Genomic DNA, 25,252 nt, shown 5'->3' with positions numbered 1-25,252 from the left:
AAATCTGTTCTTTTGAGCTTCTTTGTATGTTCAACTACGCTGACTAAAGGTTCTCTAAAACGTAAAATGCATAATTCACTCAGAAGAGTTTTCAAAAGCAAAGACCCATCAGTCTCAAAGTGTTTGAAACTGCATGTGGACGTTTTAATGAAGTGGTCACAGGTTAACCCTAACCCTCTTTCTATGTGATGTGCTACATTACATAACTATGCAAAATAGACATTAATTAAATGTGAACTTGTGTTGCTGGAGTGAAATGTTCCTGGTCATGGTGATAAAAATAGAAATCTCTCTTAACATACCACAACATATATTTGAAATTCTTGCACACTCACTGTTTTGCTTCTTACTGTTTATTTACACTCCACAGTAGTGTGAGCACATGATGATTAAGAGGGGTAATTGTAGCATCAGGAGACCAGAAATAGCAGTGACACTGTCTACATACAACAACAACAGCTGGTGAACGAACAGCAGATAGGAGGACTTAAACCTGTTTTATCTTGTCATTAGAATGCTCCTCTCCCATAGCCATCAGTCTTGTGTTTCCAAACAGCTGACTATATAACACCGACACAGAGAGAGAATGTACAGCTGAAGAAATAAAAAGCTAATTATTTTAACACAACCAAGCACGTTATATTTGATGGCAGGAGCAGGACAATGGTTTGCAATCTGTGACAGGTTCTTTCCTCCAGCTTGCTGAGACTCAGAGGTGTTAATTTAACTATAAAGTTCATGTGTTTGTCAATTACAATAATAAAACAATCTAATGTAGGGGTGGAGAGTATCTTGGATTCATTACCACCTCTGTTGAGTTGGTTGAGTCTGTTGACTTTCATTACAGTACGTTTCAAACTGGCTGCTTTTATATCTCCAAGCTGAAACTACAGTGGGATATCAGACTATCACCTCTTGAAGTACAAAGTTGTATTAAGACAGGATGGATCTGGGCTAGCCGGTTAGCATACTAACTTTAGTAGACATCTCTGCAACACAGATCACAGACGTCTTTGACAGACCTCAAACACTGTTGTCTCTTCACACTCTGCCCATAATGTTAGCTCATTTTTTAAAATGTTTTAGACTAAAATTCTGGCCGTATCTTATGAATTACCCCTATTAAGTACATGTAGTCTTATTTCATCCTATCCTGAATATTTACTGAAGCCACCATCAAACCTCAAGCCAATTCAGTTACCCACCGATTGGGTCAATGGATGCATAATTAAGTATTCAAACTGTACCCCACTAAGACATTCTCTAATTACAGCGCCTGCTCAAGCTTCTTAACAAGTCCAGTCATACCACACTACAGGCCAACAGGGACAACAAGCTGAAAGAAAAAAAAAAAAAAGAAAAAAGCACTTGACAAGCTCAGCATTTAATCAGAACGTCCGCCGGTCGCATCTTTCACAGGCAACGAAACCTGATCCTGATGTGACTCTCTGGAGGCTATTTGTCCTGTCTGCTGTGTTTGGACTGCGGGTGTCACCAGACAAGAGAGCGGCAGTCAGCATGAGACAGCAGGCTGATGACGAATGATGGAGAGAAACACTTCGCTCTGCTCACCTCTTTTCCTCTACCTAGCTAATTCAGTGTTTGTCAACCACTGTCACCCACTCATAACATGACTAACACCCACACTGTAGTTTTCCTGTATGACTGATCCAGATTTTTTTTTCCTCTTTAGAATAAAGGTTATTTTCACCTGCTTTTACATTCATTTTGTGGCCCTTGGGTGGATTTCCAGGATACAGGTGATGATGGCTTAAACCAAAAGGGATTAGTCTGATAACAGAATAGATCTATCAACACTTTATTTGTTTTCTAATTAGTGAGGAAGGTAAACACAATGCAGTGAAAGGAGACTGGGAGAGGACCTGTGGCTACAAATCAAGTGGGAATAATGCAACTAAGCTGAAGAAAAATGTAGAGTTGTACCACCCTGCTATTAAAGTCACAGTGGGTTAGCCAACTATAAGTCCTGATGTTAATTAAGTATAAATTCACTAAGGTTGATTTAGAGTTACTGGCAGTTGGCTAAGTCAACTTGAGGCAAATTTGCTAGCAAGCCACATTGGTTTAGCCAGACTGGAAGCCACTGTTTTGCTTTCATAACAATGAAGTAATGAATGAATAAGCCTGGCTTCCATTCAAACGCTGGCTGGGTTAATGGGTTAGCTAACATCCATTCAAGGGCTTGACAATGACGCACTAATTTTTCCGAGACAAGTAAATGTTTTGGTCGAAAAGCGATATGTGTAATCGTGTGCTGTCCTGTTGTTCGAGTGATCAAACTGTCTGACATGTTTGAAAGAAACCTGCAAACCTGGAGCTGCTGATTATGCAGAGGATTGTTGACCCCAACTGAATCATTGTAGCTTAAAGACAGAAAACCTTTGGACTACAATCTAACTACTTTTCATCCACCAAAACTGGACTGAAACTGTGAAGGATAAAAATGAGAAGAATGTGACTAAAACTAATAAGTATTTTCTTCCAAAGTCTAAGACCGCAACTAAAATAGCTGCAAAACTTAACACTGATTTGAATTGACTTAATTGACCCGTGATATGATCAAATGATTATCAAAGCTGTTCGATCTGCGAGTCAACTAATTACTTCAGCTCTGCCTGTAACAATTTGTGGAACAGCCGTAACTTGTGATGAACAGTCAGAAACATTTCCCCTTTACAGTTTCAGTTCATTTGTGTTTACTGCGGTTTCCAAACCAGTACAGACTAAGTTTCACAATGACGCTGCCCTTACTTTCGCTATCTTTTTTTCCACCTGGAGAAGCCAGGCAATTCCCGGGCAATCATGTTTCATTCAGACTGTTACGGTTTGTTCTGAGATGCTTCATTACACATCTTCCATGGCGGTGTTGTCAGAGTGTGTTCAATAGCTATATACAGTGCTGGAGGCCAGGAGGGTGCAACACCCTGGCCTGTGCAAGACGTCAGACTTCTGGATGAAATGTCTCTGTAATAAATGACAATAGCACCACTGCCAATAACCAGACACCAACACTGGACTATAACTATGACAAAGAGCATGGACTGCCCAAAAAACAAATGCAATTGCTTACAATCAAGTGCTTTTCTGTAAGAGTAAAATATGGTTAAACGTGACCAATTCAGGACCGACAACGGCAGCAGCTGCTGGGCTGGTGCAAAGGTACACATCAGGAGGAAAATGCTTTCTCTCAAACAAGGCTGTGTTCTCTCATGGCTAGATAAGACTCCAATCCAAACCCCTGTTTAAAAAAATGATCTGACCTTGCATCACTGAATTGTTGGGTTAGGGTTGTACAAATATGTTGTCTTCTCCTCACTGGGCTTTCACCTATTCAAACAAACATAACTCAAGTACTGATTCAGTAACTGTAGGCTGTCATTTATGACAATAAAGCTGTTCGATAGCCTACTGCAATTCAGCCAATGTCTTTGGTTGTGTTCTAGCAGGTGTGTAACTAACTACAGTATTTATAGCATTATTTTTTAATTAAGTTAGAGCTGCTTTGCAGTTCTGGGGTCTTCATCATCAAACTTTTCTTATTCCATTTCAGCTCAACATCTTCTGAGGCAGAGGGTGAAGGGAACAACAGCTCGGAGCATGTTTGTCACCTAGCATTAGCACCCCTGTGCTCTCGGTGCTCCTCTACGGAGAACCACCGCTACGAAAGCATTGTTTCCGTGTCTGTCGGCGCACAAACACACCGAGAACAACACCGGAACCGTCGCAGAGTCGCCAGGGTGTTCTGGTAACTTCGGCGTGAATTTAATCTACGTAGTGACTAGTCATATCTTCCTTTTGCTCAGTGAGCTGTAACGTCCCACAGATACCCTGAGGGCACCAGGTGAACCGACTGCCTCAGAGACGTTTTCTGCTCCGTTCACCGGGTGTGCTGCTTTGAGGTTAAACGGGTCACTCTGCGCCCCTTTCTCTCCAGACAACGGTGAACACAAGCACGACTGCTACATCACAAGATGTAAGAAATGATGGGACTTAGAAAACAACACTGGGGCTTGCGTAATTTCTCCAAGACATGCTTGCCAGCTAAGGGCAGTCTGAGGTGATGCACAGTATTCAGACAGAGGAGAGTGGTACCGCTCAAATGCACTACATTACCTGTCCGTACACATTTGGCATGGCCGGTTCACCGGTGCTCCGGCGGCTTCGATGCTGCGGGTAAGCGCCGGAGTCCCACCCGCCTTCAGCGGCACTACGAGCGGCCAGAGGCAGCGCCGGAGCCGCGGCGCCTCCTCCATCTCCGTCTGCCAAATCCTCGTATGCTTCTATTGTGGAAAATCCTCTGTTTTGCGGCAGAATGTAACGCTGCTGCGGCTGAAGACGAAGGGTCGACGAATTTATTCCAACAACCCAGAGGACTAATAAATATAAGGCGCACAGAGCGGAGGACTGCATCTTGCCTGCCTGAGATATCGCCATGTTTGTGTATGTTTGGCTCTGGCGTTAGGTAAGACTGAAGAGCTCCGTCTACCGGCAGTGATGCCTCTGATGCTGCATTCACAAGCCATGGGAATGTCGGGAAGGACCGGACTCGGTTCAAAACATGCCTACACACAAAGGCAGTTAACAAGCCTCATATGCTCCACTGTGTCTTGTTTCTATGAGGAGACAATGGTACAAGAGAAGGGCCCGGTGACAGCCACAGGAATTTAATAAAGAAGAGGCTGAAGAGGATTTGACTGAAGAATATTTGACATAATTATGTGAAAACAAGGGAACATAGACGTCTCTTTGGATGATTACAATGATTTAATATATTCAGTTCAGGTATTTTGCTCAAAAATCTGATCAGTACTCAACTAGAGAGAGGATTCGGCGCCACTCTACATAAATGGGGACTGTGTCCAGCAGGTGTCCTCTTTTAAGTTCCTGGGGACCCACATCACAGAGGATCTCTCCTGGACTGCCAACACAAGAGCGGTGGTGAAAAAGGCCCAGCAGAGACTACACTTCCTAAGAGGAACTGCCTGGAGGAGAAGCTGCTGGTGGCCTTCTACCGTACCACCATAGAGAGCGTCCTGACGTACTGCATCACAGCATGGTACACCAGCTGCTCAGTGGCAGACAAGAAACAACTAGAGGGTCATAAATCTGCCCAAAAAATCATCGGCTGTCCCCTGCCCTCCCTGGAAGACTTTGCCAGCGCACGCTGTCTCAGCAGGGCGAGGAAAATTGCCGCTGACCCCTCACACCCTGGACGACACCTGTTCAACATCCTGCCCTCTGGCAGGAGGTAAAGGTGCCTAAAATGCAGGACTAATAGACTCAAGAACAGTTTCTATCCCTGGGCTATCAGATCCCTCAACTCTAACTCCTAACACATAATAATATCACCCGACACGTGTGACTGGATGACTGAATGTATGCCTGTACAGTGTCTTATTTATTTGCTATTTATTTATATCTCTTTTGTTTTTACCCTTTTATCGATGCACTGATAGGAGAAGCACTCCTAAATTTCGTTGTATACTCGATGTACAATGACAATAAAGGCTTTCTATTCTATTCTATTCTATTCTATGATCAACAAAGCCCTTACCTATTCTCTTTTGTAGTGCACACACAAGATTAATTCACTTGTGATTATTCCAGGCTCAAGATGAATTTGTCACCATGAAATGCAAGTGTTAGTTTCTGCATTTTATACAAGGCAGCCCCTTTTTTTCATAGTGGAGTGATGAGGATGAGTTGAGGAGACTCACAGTCTGAGGAGTGAAGCTGCTGTGTAGTCTGGTGGTACGGCAGCAGATACTTCTGTATCTGTTGTCAGATGGCAGCAGGGTGAACACACTGTGGCTGGCTGGGTGTGTTGTCTTTTAGTATCTTTGGGCTCTGTGCAGACATCTCACTTCACTGATGTCACTGATGCTCTGTAGATGGTACCAGTGATGTTCTGGTGGTTTTAATCATCCCTGTAGAGCCTTCCTGTCCTAAACTATGCCAGTTTGAGATGTTTCAAGACAGGAAGCTTTCTATCAGCTGATCATCAATCAGTTTGGTTAATACTAGTAGTATTGCTAATGATGGTCCTATACAGTTTACGCAGAGATGTTGAATAGATTTCTACATTGGTATACACACTATGGCAAAACTCTGGCAGTTGACAAATATATATCTGTATCATAATTTCACCAAATCCCAAGTCCCAGTCAAGTTTCAAGACTGGACAAGGGGGCGGCAGGGGCGGCAATACCTCAGTCCGTGGGGACTTGGCTTGGGGACTTGGGCATTGCCGAGGTGCCCTTGAGCAAGGCATCGGCCCCTAAAACTGCTCATTGGGCATTGTGGCATGTGTGGCTGCCCCTTTGCTCATCTCCTCTACACTGCGTTTGTGTGTGCACACCTGTGTGTAATGTGAGTGGAAAAAAGAATTTCCCAATTTGGGATTAAAATAGTATCCTATTTCTTCAGTTCTTGTTGCCCTTGCTTAGCTGTATGTCTATTCCTGTGTAAGTACGCTGACAGCAATGTTAAACCAAGGTCAAATTCCTAATATGTGCACATACACCTGACCAGTAAAATCAATTCTGATTCTGAAGTGAGTGAGGTCAAATATCAAGTCAAGGAATAGTTTGATATTGTGTGAAGGGCATTTTATTCACCTTATTTCCAAGATGAGAAAATCAATACCCCTTTTATAAGTCTTGTTATTACTGTAACCGCTTTTCAACCAAGGAGGTTCAGATGCTGGTTCAGAGGCAGTGTCTACTCTGAAACCAGTTTTGTCAGCCAAAGAACTGGCTTCTGGCCAGGAAATCTGGTTCCAGAGCAGCACCAACACATTGCTAGTTTATAAATAAGATCCAGTTACATCAGGGGCTAAGGTTAGGACCAACTAAAACAGCTTATGAACACCATTCTTAAAAACCAGAGCTAATGTTGCATGTTCTGACTTGGCATGGGACAAATAAAAAAAGATTTTAACTATTTTCCTCAATCGAAGCCACAGTGGTCTGAGGATCAGTCATGTTTGGACGCCAACGTAGGCATGTGGATCCAGGAGCTACACCTGTAAAGAGTCAATGTAGTCATATTTGTTTTGAGATCCACAGTTCCATAATTGGTCCTAACTATGCTGGGAAATTGGAGACCTACACAGTGACTAAATGAAGCAGCTCTCATGCCCATGGAAAGCAGACCAATTCTTAAAATGTTCACCTGTGAACCTTTAAAGAACCGGTTAACTTCCAGCACTAGCACCAGCCCAGAACCAGCACTTGGTTCGCTTTGGTCAAAATGGAGTATGTGAGGTTTTGACAGCCTAATGCACAAGTTAGGTGGCCTTCAAAGGCCAACAGAGAAGTCACCAGCTCCTGGCCAAGAAATAGTCCACAATACCCACATAGAGGCGTCCTGTCTCGCTCTGGCATGTATGCTGGTTTCTTGGTTCGTGGCTGACATGGCACTGTTTGTTGTAAACATGAACTCAAATGCATTGTTCACTGATTTCATGGGTGTGACATATTTAAAAAGCTGAAGTCCGCTTGCTAATTTTTATTGTTTTTTTGGCCTTTTCAAGGCATTATGTGATAGGACAGCTTGAGATATGACAGGAAATGGGATGAGCGATGACATGCAGGACATGACATCAGGTTGGACTCAAACCTTGGGCTTCTGTTGCTGCTGTACATGGGGCATGCCATCCACCAACTGAGCTATCATGGCATCCCAAATTAAATTTGTTGGCTTCCTGACACAGGCTTGTATCTTCAGCACAGTCCACATGTTCTCACTGCAGTTCAACTGCTGGTGATGTGTGTTTGGGATCATTGTCCTGTTGGAACACCCAACGGCACCAAAGACCCAATCTTCTGCTGGTGATTTTAGTTTCTCCTGAAGAATTTGGAGATAATCCTCCTTCATTATTCCATTCACTTTCTTTAGAGCAGCAGATACACTGGCAGCTAAACAGCCCCACAGCATAAAATACCACCACCTGGCTAGACAATATGTGTGGTGTTCTTGGGGTTAGGGGCCTCACCTTCACTCCTCCAAACATCTTGCTGCTCATTGTGGGCAAACAACTCAGTTTTTGGTCCATCTGACCACAGAGATTTCCTCCAGAAGGTTTTCTCTTTGTCCATGTGATCAGCAGCAAACTTCAGTCAAGCTTCAAGGTGCTGCATCTGGAGAAAGGCCTTCTCTCTTGTAGGGCCGCCTCTCAGCTCATGTTGATGTAAAACACACTTGACTGTGGACACTGACACCTGTCCTCCAGCAGCTTCTAATTCATTGCAGACTCGGTTGTTGGTGGTTTTTGGTTGAGTCATGACTATCTGTTTTTCTCTCAGCAGCAGGTGATATTTTGTGTTTTCTTCCTGATCATGGCAGTGACACAACTGTGCCATGCACTCTATACTTAGAAACAGTTGTTTGTACAGTTGATCTTGGGCCCTGTAACTGATTTAAAATGGCTCCAAGTGACTCTCCTGACTTGATCAAATCAATAATGTGCTTTTTCAGATCAATGCTGAGCTCTTTAGACTTTACCATTGTAGTGTTTGCGACTCAGTCTAGTGGATGTGTCAAACAAGTCCTATTAGAATGGGCCCAGAAGTCACGAGCTGTTAATCAGAATAACTCAGAAGGAGGTAAGAGGCGTATTTTAAGGAGGTATTTGATTCAAACAACTTTCTATAATCACCAAAACTGATTGTTCAAGCTACTGTATGTATCTTTATGAGCCAGCAGATCTGGTCACATTGAAGACCCATGATAAATTCATAAACCAAACTTCATGAATGTTTTTTGTGACAAAGTCGTATGTGTTCCACTCATTCCATGACTGAATAATGAGAGCTGTAGAAATCTTTGGAAGTGAAGACTGCCATGATATGCATGTTCTATATGTGTACAAGTGGATGTAAACTTTTGACCCAACTGTAACTCTTCAACAGTGTCACAAAGACACGTTTGCCCTCATTGTCTGTACTATGAGATCGATTCAGTCGACTATTTTCATTGATTGGTTTATTCAGGGATTGTATTCATAAACATACAAGAGTTTAAATTGTTCCCTGCAAAACCACTGAATGAGCTGGATGTTGACTGGACTCACACTTCCACGGGAAAACAAGCTTGTTCTGTGTTGCAACAACAACACAGTTGCAATGGGAGGCCTACAGGACTTTTCATTATAGTTTAAAATAACCAAAGAGTTGCTCTTGAATTTGGGTTGGTTCTTAATTATGCAGTTTTTAGACTGTGTTGACCCTGTCACACTCAAGACTGGCGTAGACTTTGTGTATATATGGATGAGTGTTTGGAGTGAATCAAAATGAAATGAGTAATTAAAGTAATTCAACTGCACAAAATATGCTGCTCTCCATTCAACATAAATTGGTATTATTATCATTATCTGATCATTAAATGTAATACAGTCTCTGTGGTATCTGCTGTATGGACTCTGTGTGATGGTTGGTGTTCTTGGTTTTGACATTTCCTGTTTCATTTTGAAGTTCTGCCCTCATGTGTCATGTCTTCGTGCATTTTGTTTCTTCCCTTTGTCTCTGTTACCCACCTTTATGATTGTGTGCCCTTCCCCGATGTGTTTCACCCATGTCCAATTATCCCTCCCTCCATCATGTATAGTCTGCTCTCTTTGTCAGTTGGTCTGTTTAGTTTCCCTGAGCCTGTTCCTGTGTTGCCATGTCCTATCTCCCCACAGTGTGTTCCAGGTTTTTGATTCCTCTTGTTATTTCTGGTTTGCACTTGTGCTTTTGACTTGTACTTTATTTTCGGCTTGTACTTTCTTTTGCTTTTGTTTCCTGGATTTCTCTGGTTTTGTTTGTTGCCTTTTCCTGCCTCGTGTTGTTGCCTGTTTTCTTTTTTTCATTTCATGGACTTTGTTTTTCAGCTTTAGTAGTAATCTGCCTGCTTGTGTGTCTCGTGTTTGGGTCCTCTTTTTTTTTTTTGCCACCGTGTCTTCAGTTTATATGATGGACAGTGTTATTTGTTCAATCTGTAGACTTAACTTTTTTCACACTGTAATGAAGACAACCCTTCCTGTAACAACAATCTGAAAGCAGAGGATGTGTCTGAACTTTACCTCTCAAGACCTTTTTCACAGCTGACATTTTGGCCTGTCAGGTAGGAAGAGCAGAGGTGTAATTAGTTACCTTATGGATTATGATGATATTAATAAAACTTGTATCACCTATGTGTTGAAAAAAGTCCTGTCAGTATATGCTTAAAGAAAAGGTACACCCGCTCTATACCCACTTAGGTCTATGCCGATGGAAAATCAGTTGATGTTTGGTAGTAGACAAAACATTTCTGGAGCTTCACAGCAAAACAGTGCTGCAAGCATTCACCTAAACAGCTGAAGTAGCTGGAGACTTGTTTTAAAATGTTAAAAACAACTGATGAATGAAAAAAACAAAACCAAAAAAAACATAAAATGGCTTCATGTTGCTACTCCAGTGTAACATTTTGAAAGCCTCTGGTATCCACAATGATTTGAAAAGACGATATTTACAACCTTCTAAGCTGAAATCTTAACTGTAGCTAGTAAGCTAAAGGTCTTAGCACACACCCCATCAGATGTGTGTGCACAACCAACCAGCTGCATGTCGAGGGTGTAAATAACAAATTCATGTAATCTGGGATCGCTGGGCCTCTAAAGATTTGAATTACACTGGGCAAACTGTATGGAGTCATTTTATGTCCCCAGCTGCTCCAGCTGTTTAGGAGAATGCTGCAATGCTGTTTTGCAGTGAAGCTTCCGTAAAATGTGAAATATTTTGTGGCCTGCAAAACCTTCCCTGACTTTCCATCAGCATGGAGGTCAGTAGATGCTGACTGAATATTTGTTTTTATATGCAATGAATTTCCTCTGAGAGTTTTTTAATGTACACTGATTTCTGGTGGTACTAATCAAATTAGGGTTGTGTATTATAGGAGAAATATCACACATATGAAGCACAAATGATACCTTTTTTAATTATTACACAAAGCAGACCGAGAGGTCACAGAACAAAAAATATCCCCAATGGAATGAGGCAAGTACAGCCAGGACATTGATGTTTTTCCAAAAGGGTGTAACCTCAACCTTTAAACTCCATTATGCAAAGTCAGTCAGAGGGCCAGAGCTTCATACTAGCTTCAGAGAAACATTTGATCGGACATTGAACATAGAAATAAAGACAGTAATGTATTACAATTGTAGGCGGGATTTCATAATGTTTGACATGAAATTTGACATCAGTAAAATGCTGTCTTCTTTCAGTGTAAACATTGTGTTCAAACAGCTGCTAAATGTTGGCAGGTAAGATGCACTTTAGACACAGAAGCAGACAGGCTGGCACAGCCACGCTGCCACTAACTGACACGTTTTACAAGGTAACAAACAACTAAATGTTTTGATTTAATGCCGAATTTACAAGAAGGCACCAGTGATTAAGAATTTGTCGTAGCCGTTTCACAAAGTTTGTCAAGTCTCTCCTCACTAAACAACTCTTAAAATCACATCATTTATTAAGGGAGGCTGGTGATATTGTGTTAACTGGTTTAATGGTTGGATCAGTTCATACCGACAGTGTGTTCACAAACCGCTGCTGCTAACATTGGCAGGTTAAGAGAGCCCAAACATTTAATTTACATTAGAGCGACGTACATAGAGATCAGACAGAGTTTGAGCTGTTTTTGCTTCTTATTTTTTTGTGGGGGACGTTAGACGAGCCGGCGGTCCTTCAATGTGGCCTACAACACGTGATCGGATCTCAGATGTATCCTTAGAGTGCCTTGGAGGCACTCACACCAGTACTTAAAGCTGTCCACCTGTGATCAGTTCACTCAGGATGGATGTTGACACCAGGTCACTGTCCCCTATTACCTCTAATGTTTAAAATATGTTTTGGCTTGTTTCATGTGGCAAACACAAGTGCAGGACATCCTATTAAGTGTGATAATTTTCTCATAATTGAATGTGTCTGTAATAATACTTTTATGTTTCTTCACTTTATATTTTTCAAACCTTACATTACATGTCCTTGATCATTTGCAAATCTTCTCTCTTTGGTTGATGTAACTGATTTATGATTTTATTTGTCACACTGAAATAATCCACTTAACTGCCACTAGACAGCAGCATTGATCTGTAGTTAAACCCACTTTAGCAGCTTCATCAGACATCCACTTTACTCACTGTGTAGTTCTAATCTTCCTCTGTATAATCCCACTGATGTAATCCACCCTGGTTTTAAGAGGGAATTTGAAGATGCTGCGCTTCCATGACAGCCAGTTTGTGTTGGTCTTGTTAAAAGAGACATTTTTCATGTGCAAAAAACCATCTTAATCCCATCTGGGTATGGATCTGTCACTTGAGCTGCTCAGGTCTTGAATTAGTGGTTAGTAGTTTAGTGGTGCTTTAAAGGTCCAGTGTGTAGGATTTACAGGCATCTAGCTTCTCATGGTGAAGCTGCAGATTGCAATCATAGAATACCCTTCACTTACCCCCCCTTTCCAAGATTGTATAGGAACCTATAGATGGTGGCCGTTACCTGAACATATATATATATATATATATATATTCATATATATATATATATATATATATATATATATATATATATATATATATATATATATATATATATATATAGATATAGATATAGATATATATATATATATATATATATATGTATACACACATATATATATATAATAAGTGTGGAGTACAGCAGCATTTTGCTGCCACCATAGCAAAATATGTCCACTTTCTCTTTAAAACAACACATTTTTCACATTATTATGATCTTTCTCTAATAAGGACAGTAGGAACTGGTTTAGAAAACATCCTTTTTGATGAATGCTTGAAAATCTTTAAGGGAAAGATTGGTCTGAATATTTATATTAAGTCATGTGACCCTGATGTAGCCTGTTTGTAGCCTAACATTAGCTTTTTACTGCAAGAGCTTACATTTTGTTACAAGTGGTGATCATTTGTGAAGATTATCTTGATAAACAAAACATGTAATAGTAATAAACTTGTGTTTATCACGGAAATTATTTTCAAAGATATTCAAAAATCCGATTCAAAACTCCCACAGACGGAACCAGGCGAAGCTAACCTCCGGTTACCTTACAAAAACACGTCGTCCCGTCGCCAGTCCATTATGGGTATGATAATCATTCTTATGAACGTTGAATGAATGTGTTTTGCAGTGTAATGCAACAGGCAGTTATCCTTAAATATTTTTAGACATAGCATATCTTTTTCCACTCTTGAGATAACCTTTGAAATTGTGCTTCCTGAATTTACAAGGAGCGTTTGAATGCAGCATCCGCCATACACGCGCCGGAGCACGAGCGCTGTTCTGACCGTTGGCTCGTCTGACTGTTCGCAGACAGCCAACTGTCATGTCGCCATCAGTTTGATGAATACGTGAAACATTCAGCTCCTCCACACAGACCCTGGGGGCCGTGTAAGTAGAGGTTTGCTGTTGTTCAGTGCTAGTTGTAGTTACTTAATATATAGCATCTAGGTTGGCGGCTAGCTTATCTGCTAATTTACCGTTTATGTTGTCTTAGTTTGCTTTAGCTGTATGTTAGCTAGCTTGTTAGCCGAATGTCAACAGCAGGGTAAACTGTTTAACGCTAAGCTGACAGGCTCATGGCTGACGGGTCGGTTAATAACATGATATTCAACAATTAAAGACCAACTTTTCCCTAGCTATCATAATTAATGCTAGACAGAAATATAATCATGACCTGATGCCACTTGTTAGGGTAAGTGTACCTAATAAGCCCACGTACCATATAAGCCCACTTGTGACTTCTGAGTCAATTTAAAAAAAAACAACATCACCATTTTTGCTGGTTCATGGTTCTTCCAATGAAGCTGCTTGTTACATAAATTATACTTTTGATTGTAAGCCAATCAGATTTGTCGATCTTGAGTTATCGAAGCACATGTGTGACATGTACCTGCTGCTCCCAGAAGAAGTTACAAAAAAACTTAGGTGATTTTGATGCCCTGAAAACCAACATTTTTTTCCATATTTCTACTCCTGCTTTTGGTAAATACTCATTTGTTATCAAAATTTAAGAGATTAGTGCTTTAAATAAAACATATGTTAGAATTTTACTAGAATTAGAAATGTTTTTTCTTTTGTAGTCAAAATATGTGTTTTAGCATGCTAGCCAACAACCCACATGCTGCATCAGTACAGTCACTGCATAGCATTGCTCATTGCAATGACATAAAGCATGATAAGCATGTGTAGTTTACATTTTTGTAGGCAGAATATCCTATTGTACTGTTAAATAGGTAATACATGTGTATATGAATCTTTATTTATTTTTTAATTAACATTTTTACCAAGTGGGCTTAAAGGGGACACTAGCAAAAAAACACACCATTTAGGGTGGATGTAAATGAGTATAGCTAATGACTTAAATGCATGATCAATTGATACTTTTCATGTTATGTTAGTACAGCATATATAGATTCATGTCATGTAGTTGTTTTTTTAATATCATGTGTGTAGAAAAAAATATTCTGACTTTTAACCAGAAATTCACTGATGTTCCCTTTAAGCCCACCTGCTCCTATTAAGCCCACTTAGCTGTGTTTCAATGGAGATTTTCTCCCTTTTGACTTTTGAACCATTTTCCTGCCTAAAATTGACCTCACCTAATCAATCAGCTTCATAATTCAGATAATTGAATACCCAAAATTAGATATGAGTGATGTTGCATAGGTATATTCATTCTGGATAGGCCTACATTCTATCCTACCATTAGCATAATTCTCGATCCTTTACTTTTCAGATGACATGACTAGAACACGAAAAAAGTACAGCTCATGCAAACACATGGCAGAAGCATGCCGCCAATATACAGGGCGGGAACAATAAGAAATGTCTTACTCTTTAATGTTACTCCACAATGGTTTTAATGGTTTCTATGTAAGCTGTTTTTATGTTTTAAAAATCAATTAAAGTTATTTATTTAATTGTAAATACTGAAATTGACTTGTTTATTATCCTTAAAATATTAGTATTGAACCAGCACACTGCCTTTCTTTCAGTCATTAGGTCTTCAGAAATCTAGATAAAAACATCTGCACTCTCAACCAGCTGGCTGGACCAGACATTTTGGCCAATTGTAAATGCCAACAGTACAATGTAGGATAGAGATACAGACAAAATGACAACAAATATGGAAAGATGAGGTACTCAAGAGTAATTTCCATTCTAATTTTGATTTTGCCAATGAATAGTTTTTTGGCTACATTCCAAAGAAGACATGTTGTAAGTTTAGCTTTTTCTGTGTTGACAACACAGCAAAAGGCTGATCACGCCTATTTCAAATGCAATTTACAGGCCAGAGGAAAGGAGTGGAGACAAAGTAGAAATAGCTATTGAGAGCTAAGACATTACATTTCTTAATAGAATAAGTTTGGATTGTTAAGATTTTTAAATATATATATTTATTTATCAACAAGTCATGAAGTGGGCTTATTTGGAACACCATGCCAGACTTTTGACATATTTTGACAAATTAAACAATAAAAACATAAAAAATTAGTATAAATGAATTATTGACACTTCAAATGAGACATTAGACTATCATTTTAACTAAAATGTTCTCACTTTAATTGGGGCGGTATATATTAAAAATGTCTGAAAAGCAGATTTGGTGGGCTTAATAGGTACACTTACCCTATATACTGCATTGTCCTGCAACTTAAGAATGATAATGTTTGTCATGGTCTAAAAAATAATGTACAGCTTTTCATTAGGTGTTTATTATCATTTATCAGTGTTATTAACGTTGAGTACCTTAAGGTGTCACCAGACATATGTCCTGAGCCACACACCTGGAGACCAACGCCATATTCACACAGGACTGGTATTACCTGGTGACCTTCAGTAGTTCGTAATGATTGCAAATCTGCCATGTCTGTTATTTGCAAAGTAAAAAAATCCCTCCACAAATTGCCTTCCATATTTTAGGAAACACAGTGGTCACGTGATAATATTAGACATGTGCGAATGGACATGTTAGTGATTTGGGGCTGTATTTTCTCAAGTTATTCTGCTTTAAAGTACATGATAATATTGCTTTGAGAAATTTTCCAGTGTTCACAATACATGATATGCTATAAAGGCCTATTTTAGCACAAACTAAAACGTTGCACTCTGTGGTGGTATTGAGAGACAAACAGACCTCTGTGTTAAACAAACTATCCATCATTCGGTTGTCTAATTTTATTTTTCATTTGCAGAAACATTACTTCAAAATGAAAGAAGCAACAGCGATGGCAGGAAAACTGACCGCACCAGAGTTCAAAAGGAGGGCAGTGAACAACAACGAGGGCCCTAAAAAGACAACATCACAAGAGGTAAGCCTCGCTGCTGTGGACGGCTTTATTTTATCATTCACAAGAGAGCGCTCATTTTTATTCAAGACTTAAATGAAGTCAAATAGAATCAATGACAATTTGGAAAATAGAGTATAATAGATACTGAGCAAATGTGGTGAAATGACCTGCTTCCCTCTAGTTCCCCTCTGTTTAGTTAAAAATATGTTAGTTGAAGTTTTGCTTGTGCTGAAAATGGTACAGAATTGTTGTTGTATAGATACATAAATAGATTTTTCAAAATGTAAATATTCTTTTCCCTCATTGCAATAGATGGAACATACGCTTGCAAATCAAGACAAATCTCCACCGAAAAAGAAAAAAGCTCCACCTAAACCATCCACTGTTGAGTCAGCAGATTTATTTGAAGCTTCAACTGCAGGTATGTGCGGTGTCATACTGCTTGTCACACAAAATACTGTGCTTGTCTCATAGTTGAATCGGAAAATTATATTTTAGCCTACAAATACATATGGTACCATGAGGTGGTGTCCAATATTGACATAGTAAACATTGTTTGTTTCAAGACCTCTATTACATTTTTTTGTGTCAGTTCACATTAATGAAATATTGGCAAAATAATTCCATGAAATGACAATTGATGATAGTTATTGTAAGGATACTAACACTCTTATTGATAATCCTTACTGGTTTGGTTCTTTATCAATACTCAATAGCAATCATAACAAAATAATTGTTTTTTTTTAAAGAAATATATATTTAAAATTATTTTTAAAAAAAAAATGTATATATATATATATATATATATATATATATATATATATATATAATATTATATATTTAAAAATTCAGAACAGGAATAGAATTGAATGTTTAAATATATTTCAAATAAATGATATGATATACTGTAAATCAGTATCATTCCTCCTTCATCTGCTGGTTCACTGCCTGCAGGTAGAGGGAGATGGGGCTCTTTTGTCTTAGCCAGCAGCAGATTTTACAGGAATTTGCCCATTTTTAAGATACTGGTATGTGGCCAACTAAGCTGAACAGACTACACACAAATAGCTTTCATTCTAGCATACCAGTAGCTTTTTCTGGTACAATTCTTCTCAATAGCCAAGCTGCTGAGCAGGCTGTGCTTGTTTAAAAAAATAGGCATGGTGGATGAGAGACTGCGGACTGAGCAGATTAACATATCGCTTTCAACATGTTTATGCTTATTGAACAGGAGTATTGATAAAGTATTGGCTTTATACTCAAAAAGGTGTTGTTGCACAACAGCAATAAGCACTGTTGTAGACAACTTGAGTAAACTTTGTGTTATCTTTTCACTTCACTGTCTCCCGCACTGCCTATCTGCTCTGCTGATTACAGTGTCTGTGTGTGTGCTTGTGTGTGTGTGTGTGTGTGCTTGTGTGTGGAGGAACTTTGGAGGAACTCAGCAGAGAACCAGCAATGTGATAACAAATTACACCAAAATTATAAAAAGTACTGATAAAAGAACTGATAATGTCTGATATCAATAATGTGGTATTACATAATTTAGCCCTCGGGCCCTTTTATGATGGGGTGTCATCGCTAATGGCACTTCAGTCAGATTGTCAAGATAAGATATTTCTGCAGTTGAGTGAAATGTGCAGCATTCCTCTTGTTGTTTTTTTCTGTTGTAGGGTTCAATTGTTGTGGAGAGGTCCACATGCTGTTGTCAACATTTGTTGAAGTGTTAAGGTAGGTCATATTAGAAGAACTACATAAGACTTTACAGTTGTGATCCAAAGTTATTCGATCCACTATCTAAAAAAAATATGCAAAAAAAATCTAAATATTATGAGCTTTTCTAACATCTCAACGTTATGCCAGTTAAACACTGAAGAACTGCAGGAAATTGGACACCTCCTGTAGTGTCTGGCTTGAATCTAGGCAGCAATAGTAGGGAATAGCCACACAATTGAAACTGAGATGCACCCAGCTTCACACTAAAAACCTGTTGGTCACTGACAAGCTCAGTACACATGCTTTAAAAAGAAAACTCATATTGTCAAATTCTCACGTCTTAAATGTCGATATTTGTGGTTTGTTGCAGTGAGAGAGCTGCAGCAGATACCTCCCAGATGAAGAAGCTGGAGGGCAGTTTAGCAGAAGCCCGAAAGCTTGAGTCCTACCTTAAAGAGAAGAAAAACCATCTGAGGCAAACATTGGCTCTGATTTCTGACAAACTGCAGGGTTAAGTCTGCAGCAAAGACTTCACACAGATGGGAAAACAGGCAGCTTTATTTAAACTAAGGAATGGCTTTCTTTTGCTTTGTTGCTGTACTGTACATGTGCCTTCTGCAGTTCATATCTTAGTCATATTACAACTATTCTATGAAAATGTTACATTTACAAAGAGCACAGCTCCATAAAATGTGTCATTGCTTTGACTGTAAAAATAATATGTTTGCTGTTAAGAGTTTTTGGAGTTATGAGCTCATTTTGAATATTAATTATATAATATTAATTATTCTTATCCAAATCTCAACACACTTTGATTCTTCATAGTAAGGTTATATTTTGTGATGTATCTTTATATAACTCAATGCTTTGTATTTTTTCCTAAACAAAAGGTCAGTATACACAAACGTATGTACTACTGTTCAAAAATAATTAGTGCTCAATAAGTATTTTATATATTTTTGTTGTCATTTAGAAAAAGGTAGTGTATGAAAGAAGTGTATGTGCACTTATCCACATCCAAAACTAAAGGAAAAGAAAGTTATGTTGCATTCCGTTTTTTTTAACACTCGCTTCGTACCATTCCCTCCTGTTTTATTTTCAGCTTGTGTTCTGAGATGGAATGAAAGCAGTAATAAGACAAATGGCAGGCCAGCAGAGGGTGCAAGTGTGCCACATGTAGTTTTCATAGCTTCATAAGTTTAGAATAAACAATTACTTTAAAATATATAGAACTCACAGTATTGTGGAATTGGTGTTTATTTTTGTGAATATTTTAATTTTGGGTATCAGTGACTGATGTGACTGAAGTTTGTATGGAGTGAAACTACCATTCGAATTGCAGCATTACAATGACTTTCTAAGATAATTTATACAGGTTAAAGTAAAAGTTGTGTTGTATAATGTCTACCTTGAGATGGCAAGCAAACATTTCTAACAACAACAATAATTACTACAAGGAGGAAATGAATGCACATAGAAAGGATGCTTAAGTAGAGATTTTTATTTGAGTATTCAAAGTCTTTACTTAAAAATATACATTTTCATCAAGTCCTTCATAAGTCACTCATTATTAAAACAACAAATTAGCATAGGCTGTGGCACCCTATGCCAAACTGTAACTTTACGCTTCAGTTTTGGCTCTTACAAAAGAGGATGCCATAAAAAGAGTCTTTGCTGAACTTCCACATTTTCTGTTGTGTAAAACTTGTATTGCAGTCACAGTGTGTGTACAGAGCAGCAAATGCATTTGAAAGACAGAAATTTTCTTCATTTTTTCCTGATTCCCTCGATTTCAGCCTGTATCTTTTCTCAGCCTGTATCTTAAAATGGAAATATATTTAAATGGAAATATTAAAAAGCTTATTTACAACAGGGCATGTTTTCACAAGGTTTCAAGCTCAGCACAACATCAATATATTACTACAACATGGAGTCTTTTTTGTCTTTTCATTTTTTAGCATTTTTGCTAACACGTCCAAGCAAACTATACATTCATATTTTGATGATTTGTTTGTCTGTATGATGACACAGTACATCATCTGCAACATTTACATAGCATAACGCTTCTGCCTTCTATTTCTCCACCTGAGGTACATTCACCATTTTCTTTCCCACTCACATATCTATATCTATGTCTAAATATTTATGTTGTGGCATTAAATGTCCCGTGGAAACCGTAGGGGATGTTGACAGGCACAGCAGCCCTGCCAAGCTCTTCAAATGTTTTGGCATCCAAAACCAGGAGGAACGTACTCTTGTCCTTCAAAGAATTAAGACACAAGAAAAATTAATTGTGTTTTCAGCTTTGGCTTCAGGATTGTGAGTGTCATATTGTTACCATTACAAAATGACAAACGACTGAGGTAGAGCTCCTTGTTTAGAATATTTTACTGAATCCAACTGACCTTATGTGGAGTGATGACCACAGACATGACCACACCGTCATCCTCCTCTGTGGCGTCAGGGGAGGGTACGAAGACTGGTTCAGAGGGATAAACACCAGATTCTTCCCACACCTGTGAGAAAATACAGCAGTTCCTCATGACTCTTGGATTTCATGTTTGCTGCTGTTTTACTTTTCTTTTGCATTCTTCAAATCTTAAGGTTGATCATAAAAAAGTACTACAAATGATATACAAATTGTATAATATATGCAAATATGTTCAGATCTGAAAATGGATCATGGACTTTTGTTGTTGCTTGACTTGTAAGGATCATAGACAGGAATTTAGGTATAACTATATACATATATCACTAAAACAAGTCAATTTTCCAGGCTGTAACAGCTGGAAACATCTGAGAGAGAAGAAAATTCAACTTGACTCACCTTCATGTGTTTTCCGTTGAGGTCCATCTTGATCAGTGTATCTCCCACAAGATGTCTGAAGCCACAGCCGTAGAAGTAACGGTAGGGGTGGGTGTTGTACTTGCCGTAGTTTATCTGAGGAAACTCCAGACCGCCATATTGATGAAGGTCCTCCCCGTGGAGGTCCTCGTGGGTACAGAAGACCTGCACAGAGAAAAGGAGTTCATATCTAAAATGAACTGTGGTAATATTCAGTTAGAGGTTTCCCTCTCTGAAAACAAGAGTCTATTAATGAAAGATCAAAAGGTGAAAAAGAGTCAGGGTTCCTGTTTATTGGTAATAAAACAGTTGGGATGTTTAACAAAACAATTAAAGAATACAATGATCAGCCACAACATTAAAACCAGTGAATAACACTGATAGTTTTGTTACATGTTGCTTTGGAAAAGCGTGGGACCTGGCATTCATGTGGACACAGGTCACCCACCCAGAGACCACTGCAAGCTGAGTACACCTCGGCTTAGGAATGACCCACAGAATGTGACAAGGAGCTCAAGATGTTGACCTGGTCTCCAAGTTCCCCACGTCCCAATCTGATCTGATATGCATGGAATGTGACAGAACAAGCCTGATCCATGGAGTCACAATGGTGCAAGGCCTCTGTTTCTCACCTGTAGTTTTGTGCACCGTAAGGCATATAAGATGTGAAATGGAGGATTTAATAATCCTTTGCTCAGTTAGGTTTGTTGTGTTAAAACTTGTAGACTTCCCCGCTCCTCTCTGAACCCTTATTGAACACGTACTGCAAACTACAACCATGTAGTTTTCTTCTTTTTCTTCTTCTTCTTCTCTGTGTTTATTGCCTAATTGCAAACCTCCATTCAGCAGCTATAGATTCACCAATACGACATAATAACAATAATAATAATAATAATAATAATATAATGATATATATTTCCCAATATTGGGCTGATAACATTTTTGTAAAATAGTACCAAAAAACCGTACAGTAAAATGTCTGCACAAGGCAGTTACAGCATTAACCTGTATGTATGCAACACTGAGTCTCCTTTCTGTCAGTGGCACCATTTTGTTAAGCCAAGTCTTTAGTTAATGTTCCTCTGTGCAATCATGCACATGTCAACGACAGACTGGACACAACCTGGGAGTCACAATTTCCTGTGTCAGTACATTAAGATGGCGCCAGCTGCTTACCTTGTTCTTGGCAATTCTTGTACAAGTGGCTGTACGGTCGGTCCGGTTGTACAAGTTCTGGTTGTATGGTGTGTCATCGTCCACTTTGAGAGGCAGAATGAAACGTCGTGGGAACACTCTACACAAGGTGTTATACACCTGGTGGGAAAATGTGAACATATTTTCAGCCTTAACAAACAAACAAACTGATGTTTGGCTGAACCAAAATCAGCTGAAGTGCTCCACTTATATTCTACCTGTTTTTGGTAGTAAAATGGTAGTAAATGCTTGTTGAGCATTGACCTCTGCTCAACCTGCTTACCTCATCAAGAGCTTCTCCAGACTTGCGCAGGTTCTGGACATTGTAGTTACTGATTGCCTGGCCATCATCTGAAGCACACATATCTATAATTAAGAAGCCGTCCTCCTCATATGCGTTGATCTGGTGGAAGGTTGACAGTGGCTTGGCGAGGTACTTGATCGAGCTAACCTGTAACGCATGATTGAACAGAAGAATGAAGGCAACCCATATTTGTTTAACATACAGTACAAGCATTGTGAACAGGGTGCATTTTAGAGATCTGAAGATGCGTGTCCGAGGCCTACCTCTCCTGTCTGCTTGTGAATCAGGTGGAAGAGAGTGTTGAGTTTTGGGTCCCAGGAAAAGCCATCACTGATGCTTTTCCCTCTCAACTTTCCTGTCACAATCTTCAACAGGTCCATCTTGATGGGCTGCTCAATGAACACCACGTAGTTCTCAGACATTGCTATAATGGATAGAGAAATGGTTTGAGTTCGTACTCAAAACTCTGAAAAGAAGAGTGTTAGACAGTGTTGAGACATTTTCTCAAGAAAGCTGGAGATTCACCATTTCAACTTTTTCTCCCTGGATAGCGATAGGTGAGACTGTCGGTCAGTACCTAGTCCCGATCCCATACCAGCGCCCTCTTCTTTCCAAATACAAAATCTCTATATCACTCTGCATGGAGCTTATTGGGATGAGTCAACAGCGGAAAAGATTTGTTGATAAAGATTTAGCTGATTGACTGAAATATTGTCAACTATGATTTTGATAGCTGATAAATAATTTTAGTTCTTTATCAATAAAAAAAATGAAATAATGCTACAAGTTCTCAGGTTGCAGCTTTTCAAACTAGAGGATTTGCTGCTTATCTTTCTGATAAACTGAATACCTTTTGGACTTCTGATCAAACAAAACAAGATTTGAAGATGTCATCTTGGGTCTTTTTGCTTTTTTAACATAACACAGGCCAAACTATTAATTAACTGAATTTTGACTGGACTGGTCTTGTGTGCCTAATACCTAGTCCACTTCACGAGGCCATTACCTGCACTGATACTGAGCCTTCGTATCAAATCAGTGCCTCCTTAAAATAATTATTTATAGACATGTGGGTAGAATCCCCACAAAGACTGACCCTAATTCCTTTAATTGGGTCTATAGTCAAGGCTCGACTTTAATTTGAACGTGAAAACTTTTGCTCACCAAAGCTGTGGTAGTAGGATGGTTTGGTCTTGTCCACTGAGGGAATAGTGCACAGCACTGTGGTTCCCTCCAGGGTTTCGTCAGCTGTTTCCTTGGTCGGCGGCACTCGGATGATGTTGTAGTACGCTCCTTTCAGCACAGATACAAATATGTATTTACTAAAAATCATAGGGAGTTGTTGTTCTGTACCCTTGTCTGTAATATTCAGACTTCTATGATGCCGTGTGAACAAACTGATTTGATGTTTCTTAGATACCTTTCGGGGTGTAGGAGTTCCCCATGTTGTATGTTGTTCCATCGGGGTCGGTGTGAGGGTGTGCTGTAGCTCCGTTCACAGCAATGAATTTGCTCCAGTCCACCTAATGGGTACAAATACACGAGTGCAAAGACTTTGTTAGCTCTTATTTTACAATATTGTATAAGCTGATTATACAGTCAGGACTGCCAGTAGCCACCAAGCCTGCCATCAATTCACTTGAACATTGCAGTCGTTTATGACAACATAAAAACAGGGAGGAACAGACGAACTGCCGTGCACAGATGTGTCTCCTCAGAATTATCGATTACAATGACATGTCTTACATTCAACATCATATTACCTTTTTAGTTGTATCCAGGGTCTCAGGGTCCACTCTATGCATGACATTGGTTTCCGTGCTGACGTAATAATCACCTTTGTAGGTCACAAAGCTCACATTGGCATTATCTGTGGGCTCTACAGGGGAAGATGAAGATGCCAAAGTTAACAACACAGAACACTGCAACCTCAAAAACAGCTCACTCACCACTCATATTCTATATATACCTCTTGGTAGATGGAAGTAAACTAAACTGTGTAGGAAAGCTGACATTCAGATGATCTTTTTTGCTGCATTAGAGGAGTCTGGTTCCTGTTCATGCACTCACTTGGTAATTCGAATCTTGACAGGAAGCGCTGGAAGAAGTTTTTACAAGGGTCCGGCATCATGACGGTGCCAAACTCGGACACTGCGATGCGGTTGCTCTCCTTATTGGCTTGGTAACTGTCACTGGACAGGAAGCGACTTTTGTAGGTCACTTGACCGTTGGATATTTTGAACTGGTGCAGGAGAGCCATGCCATCAAACCAGTGGTTGAACCTGGTAAGAATGGAGAGAACAGGAGAAAGGAGTGAGCCTCGTGACGTAGTGGCAGCAGCAGATGAATCAACGAGAAGATGTTTTACTCACTTCTGGCTTCCGATCTCAAACTTCCCAGGCCCGTTCCTCAAGAACTTTCCGTTTATCCATTCTGGAACTTTGCCAGTGATTTTGGTGATGATGGGCTCGGGGGTTTCCTCCACTGAGCTCACAATCTTCTCAATGCAAGGCAGACCATGCACGTCTGTAAAGTGGTTGATGTCCATCCCACTGGTTTTTGTTTTTTTGAGTGCTAAGGAAAAAAGATAGCAAATCATATTTAATTGTGAACCACGGTCATATTTTCTACAGATAAAACTAGGACCATTATAATCAATCAAGAATTGTTGTGAACATAAATTGTGCACAGCTGGTGGAATCACATGCGTACCTGTGGCATTGTTCTGTTGATGTTTGAGGGTGGCCATGGCTGTTGCTTTGTCTCTGGAGTATGGAGCAGTGTCAAAGGCGTGTACAGTTCTCCTGTGGTGCTGCTGTTTCTCCAAGAC

General features: G+C 39.6%; 3 protein-coding genes across 4 annotated transcripts in view; 1 reads left to right on the top strand and 2 right to left on the bottom strand.

The window, feature by feature from the left end:
- sorl1 (sortilin-related receptor, L(DLR class) A repeats containing) overlaps window positions 1-4,506 on the bottom strand; it is a 97,775-nt gene extending 93,269 nt beyond the window's left edge. Inside the window, exon 1 of one of the 2 annotated variants that reach the window (XM_030392810.1) lies at window positions 4,135-4,506. In XM_030392810.1, coding sequence (XP_030248670.1) covers window positions 4,135-4,455 — 321 coding nt within the window. In that variant the 5' untranslated portion in view covers window positions 4,456-4,506. The remainder of the gene's footprint in view (window positions 1-4,134) is intronic. The other variant, XM_030392818.1, reaches the window with a different exon arrangement.
- An 8,800-nt stretch (window positions 4,507-13,306) lies between these two features.
- On the top strand, window positions 13,307-19,304 carry tex12 (testis expressed 12). Its single transcript, XM_030437813.1, has 5 exons — window positions 13,307-13,460; window positions 16,268-16,384; window positions 16,676-16,784; window positions 18,037-18,094; window positions 18,450-19,304. The coding sequence occupies exons 2-5, from the start codon at window positions 16,283-16,285 to the stop codon at window positions 18,592-18,594; spliced, it is 414 nt and encodes a 137-aa protein (XP_030293673.1). The 5' UTR covers window positions 13,307-13,460; window positions 16,268-16,282; the 3' UTR covers window positions 18,595-19,304.
- A 256-nt stretch (window positions 19,305-19,560) lies between these two features.
- Window positions 19,561-25,252, bottom strand: LOC115594043 (beta,beta-carotene 9',10'-oxygenase-like). Its single transcript, XM_030437803.1, has 12 exons — window positions 25,135-25,252; window positions 24,795-24,996; window positions 24,493-24,704; window positions 24,186-24,301; window positions 23,843-23,945; window positions 23,587-23,715; window positions 22,686-22,846; window positions 22,402-22,569; window positions 22,101-22,238; window positions 20,907-21,089; window positions 20,485-20,595; window positions 19,561-20,339 (listed from the first exon to the last, which is right to left on the bottom strand). Exons 1-12 carry the CDS (start codon window positions 25,169-25,171, stop codon window positions 20,223-20,225), a joined length of 1,677 nt encoding a protein of 558 aa, XP_030293663.1. The 5' UTR covers window positions 25,172-25,252; the 3' UTR covers window positions 19,561-20,222.

Source organism: Sparus aurata, chromosome 2, assembly GCF_900880675.1.
Source record: "Sparus aurata chromosome 2, fSpaAur1.1, whole genome shotgun sequence".
Lineage (NCBI taxonomy): Eukaryota > Metazoa > Chordata > Actinopteri > Spariformes > Sparidae > Sparus > Sparus aurata.
Note: the sequence above shows the minus strand (reverse complement) of the source record. Positions and strands in the feature narration are given on the sequence as shown.

What these genes read in the sequence shown, in the direction of transcription:
- tex12 (XM_030437813.1), top strand. Translation starts at nt 16,283, where the DNA reads ATGAAAGAAGCAACAGCGATGGCAGGAAAACTGACCGCACCAGAGTTC. An exon ending in AAAAGACAACATCACAAGAG is followed by an intron (nt 16,385 to 16,675) that starts GTAAGCCTCGCT and finishes TCATTGCAATAG; the next exon opens with ATGGAACATACGCTTGCAAA. An exon ending in ACATTTGTTGAAGTGTTAAG is followed by an intron (nt 18,095 to 18,449) that starts GTAGGTCATATT and finishes GGTTTGTTGCAG; the next exon opens with TGAGAGAGCTGCAGCAGATA.
- LOC115594043 (XM_030437803.1), bottom strand. Translation starts at nt 25,171, where the DNA reads ATGGCCACCCTCAAACATCAACAGAACAATGCCACAG. An exon ending in TTTGAGATCGGAAGCCAGAA is followed by an intron (nt 24,705 to 24,794) that starts GTGAGTAAAACA and finishes CATTCTTACCAG; the next exon opens with GTTCAACCACTGGTTTGATG. An exon ending in GAACTCCTACACCCCGAAAG is followed by an intron (nt 23,716 to 23,842) that starts GTATCTAAGAAA and finishes CTGTGCTGAAAG; the next exon opens with GAGCGTACTACAACATCATC.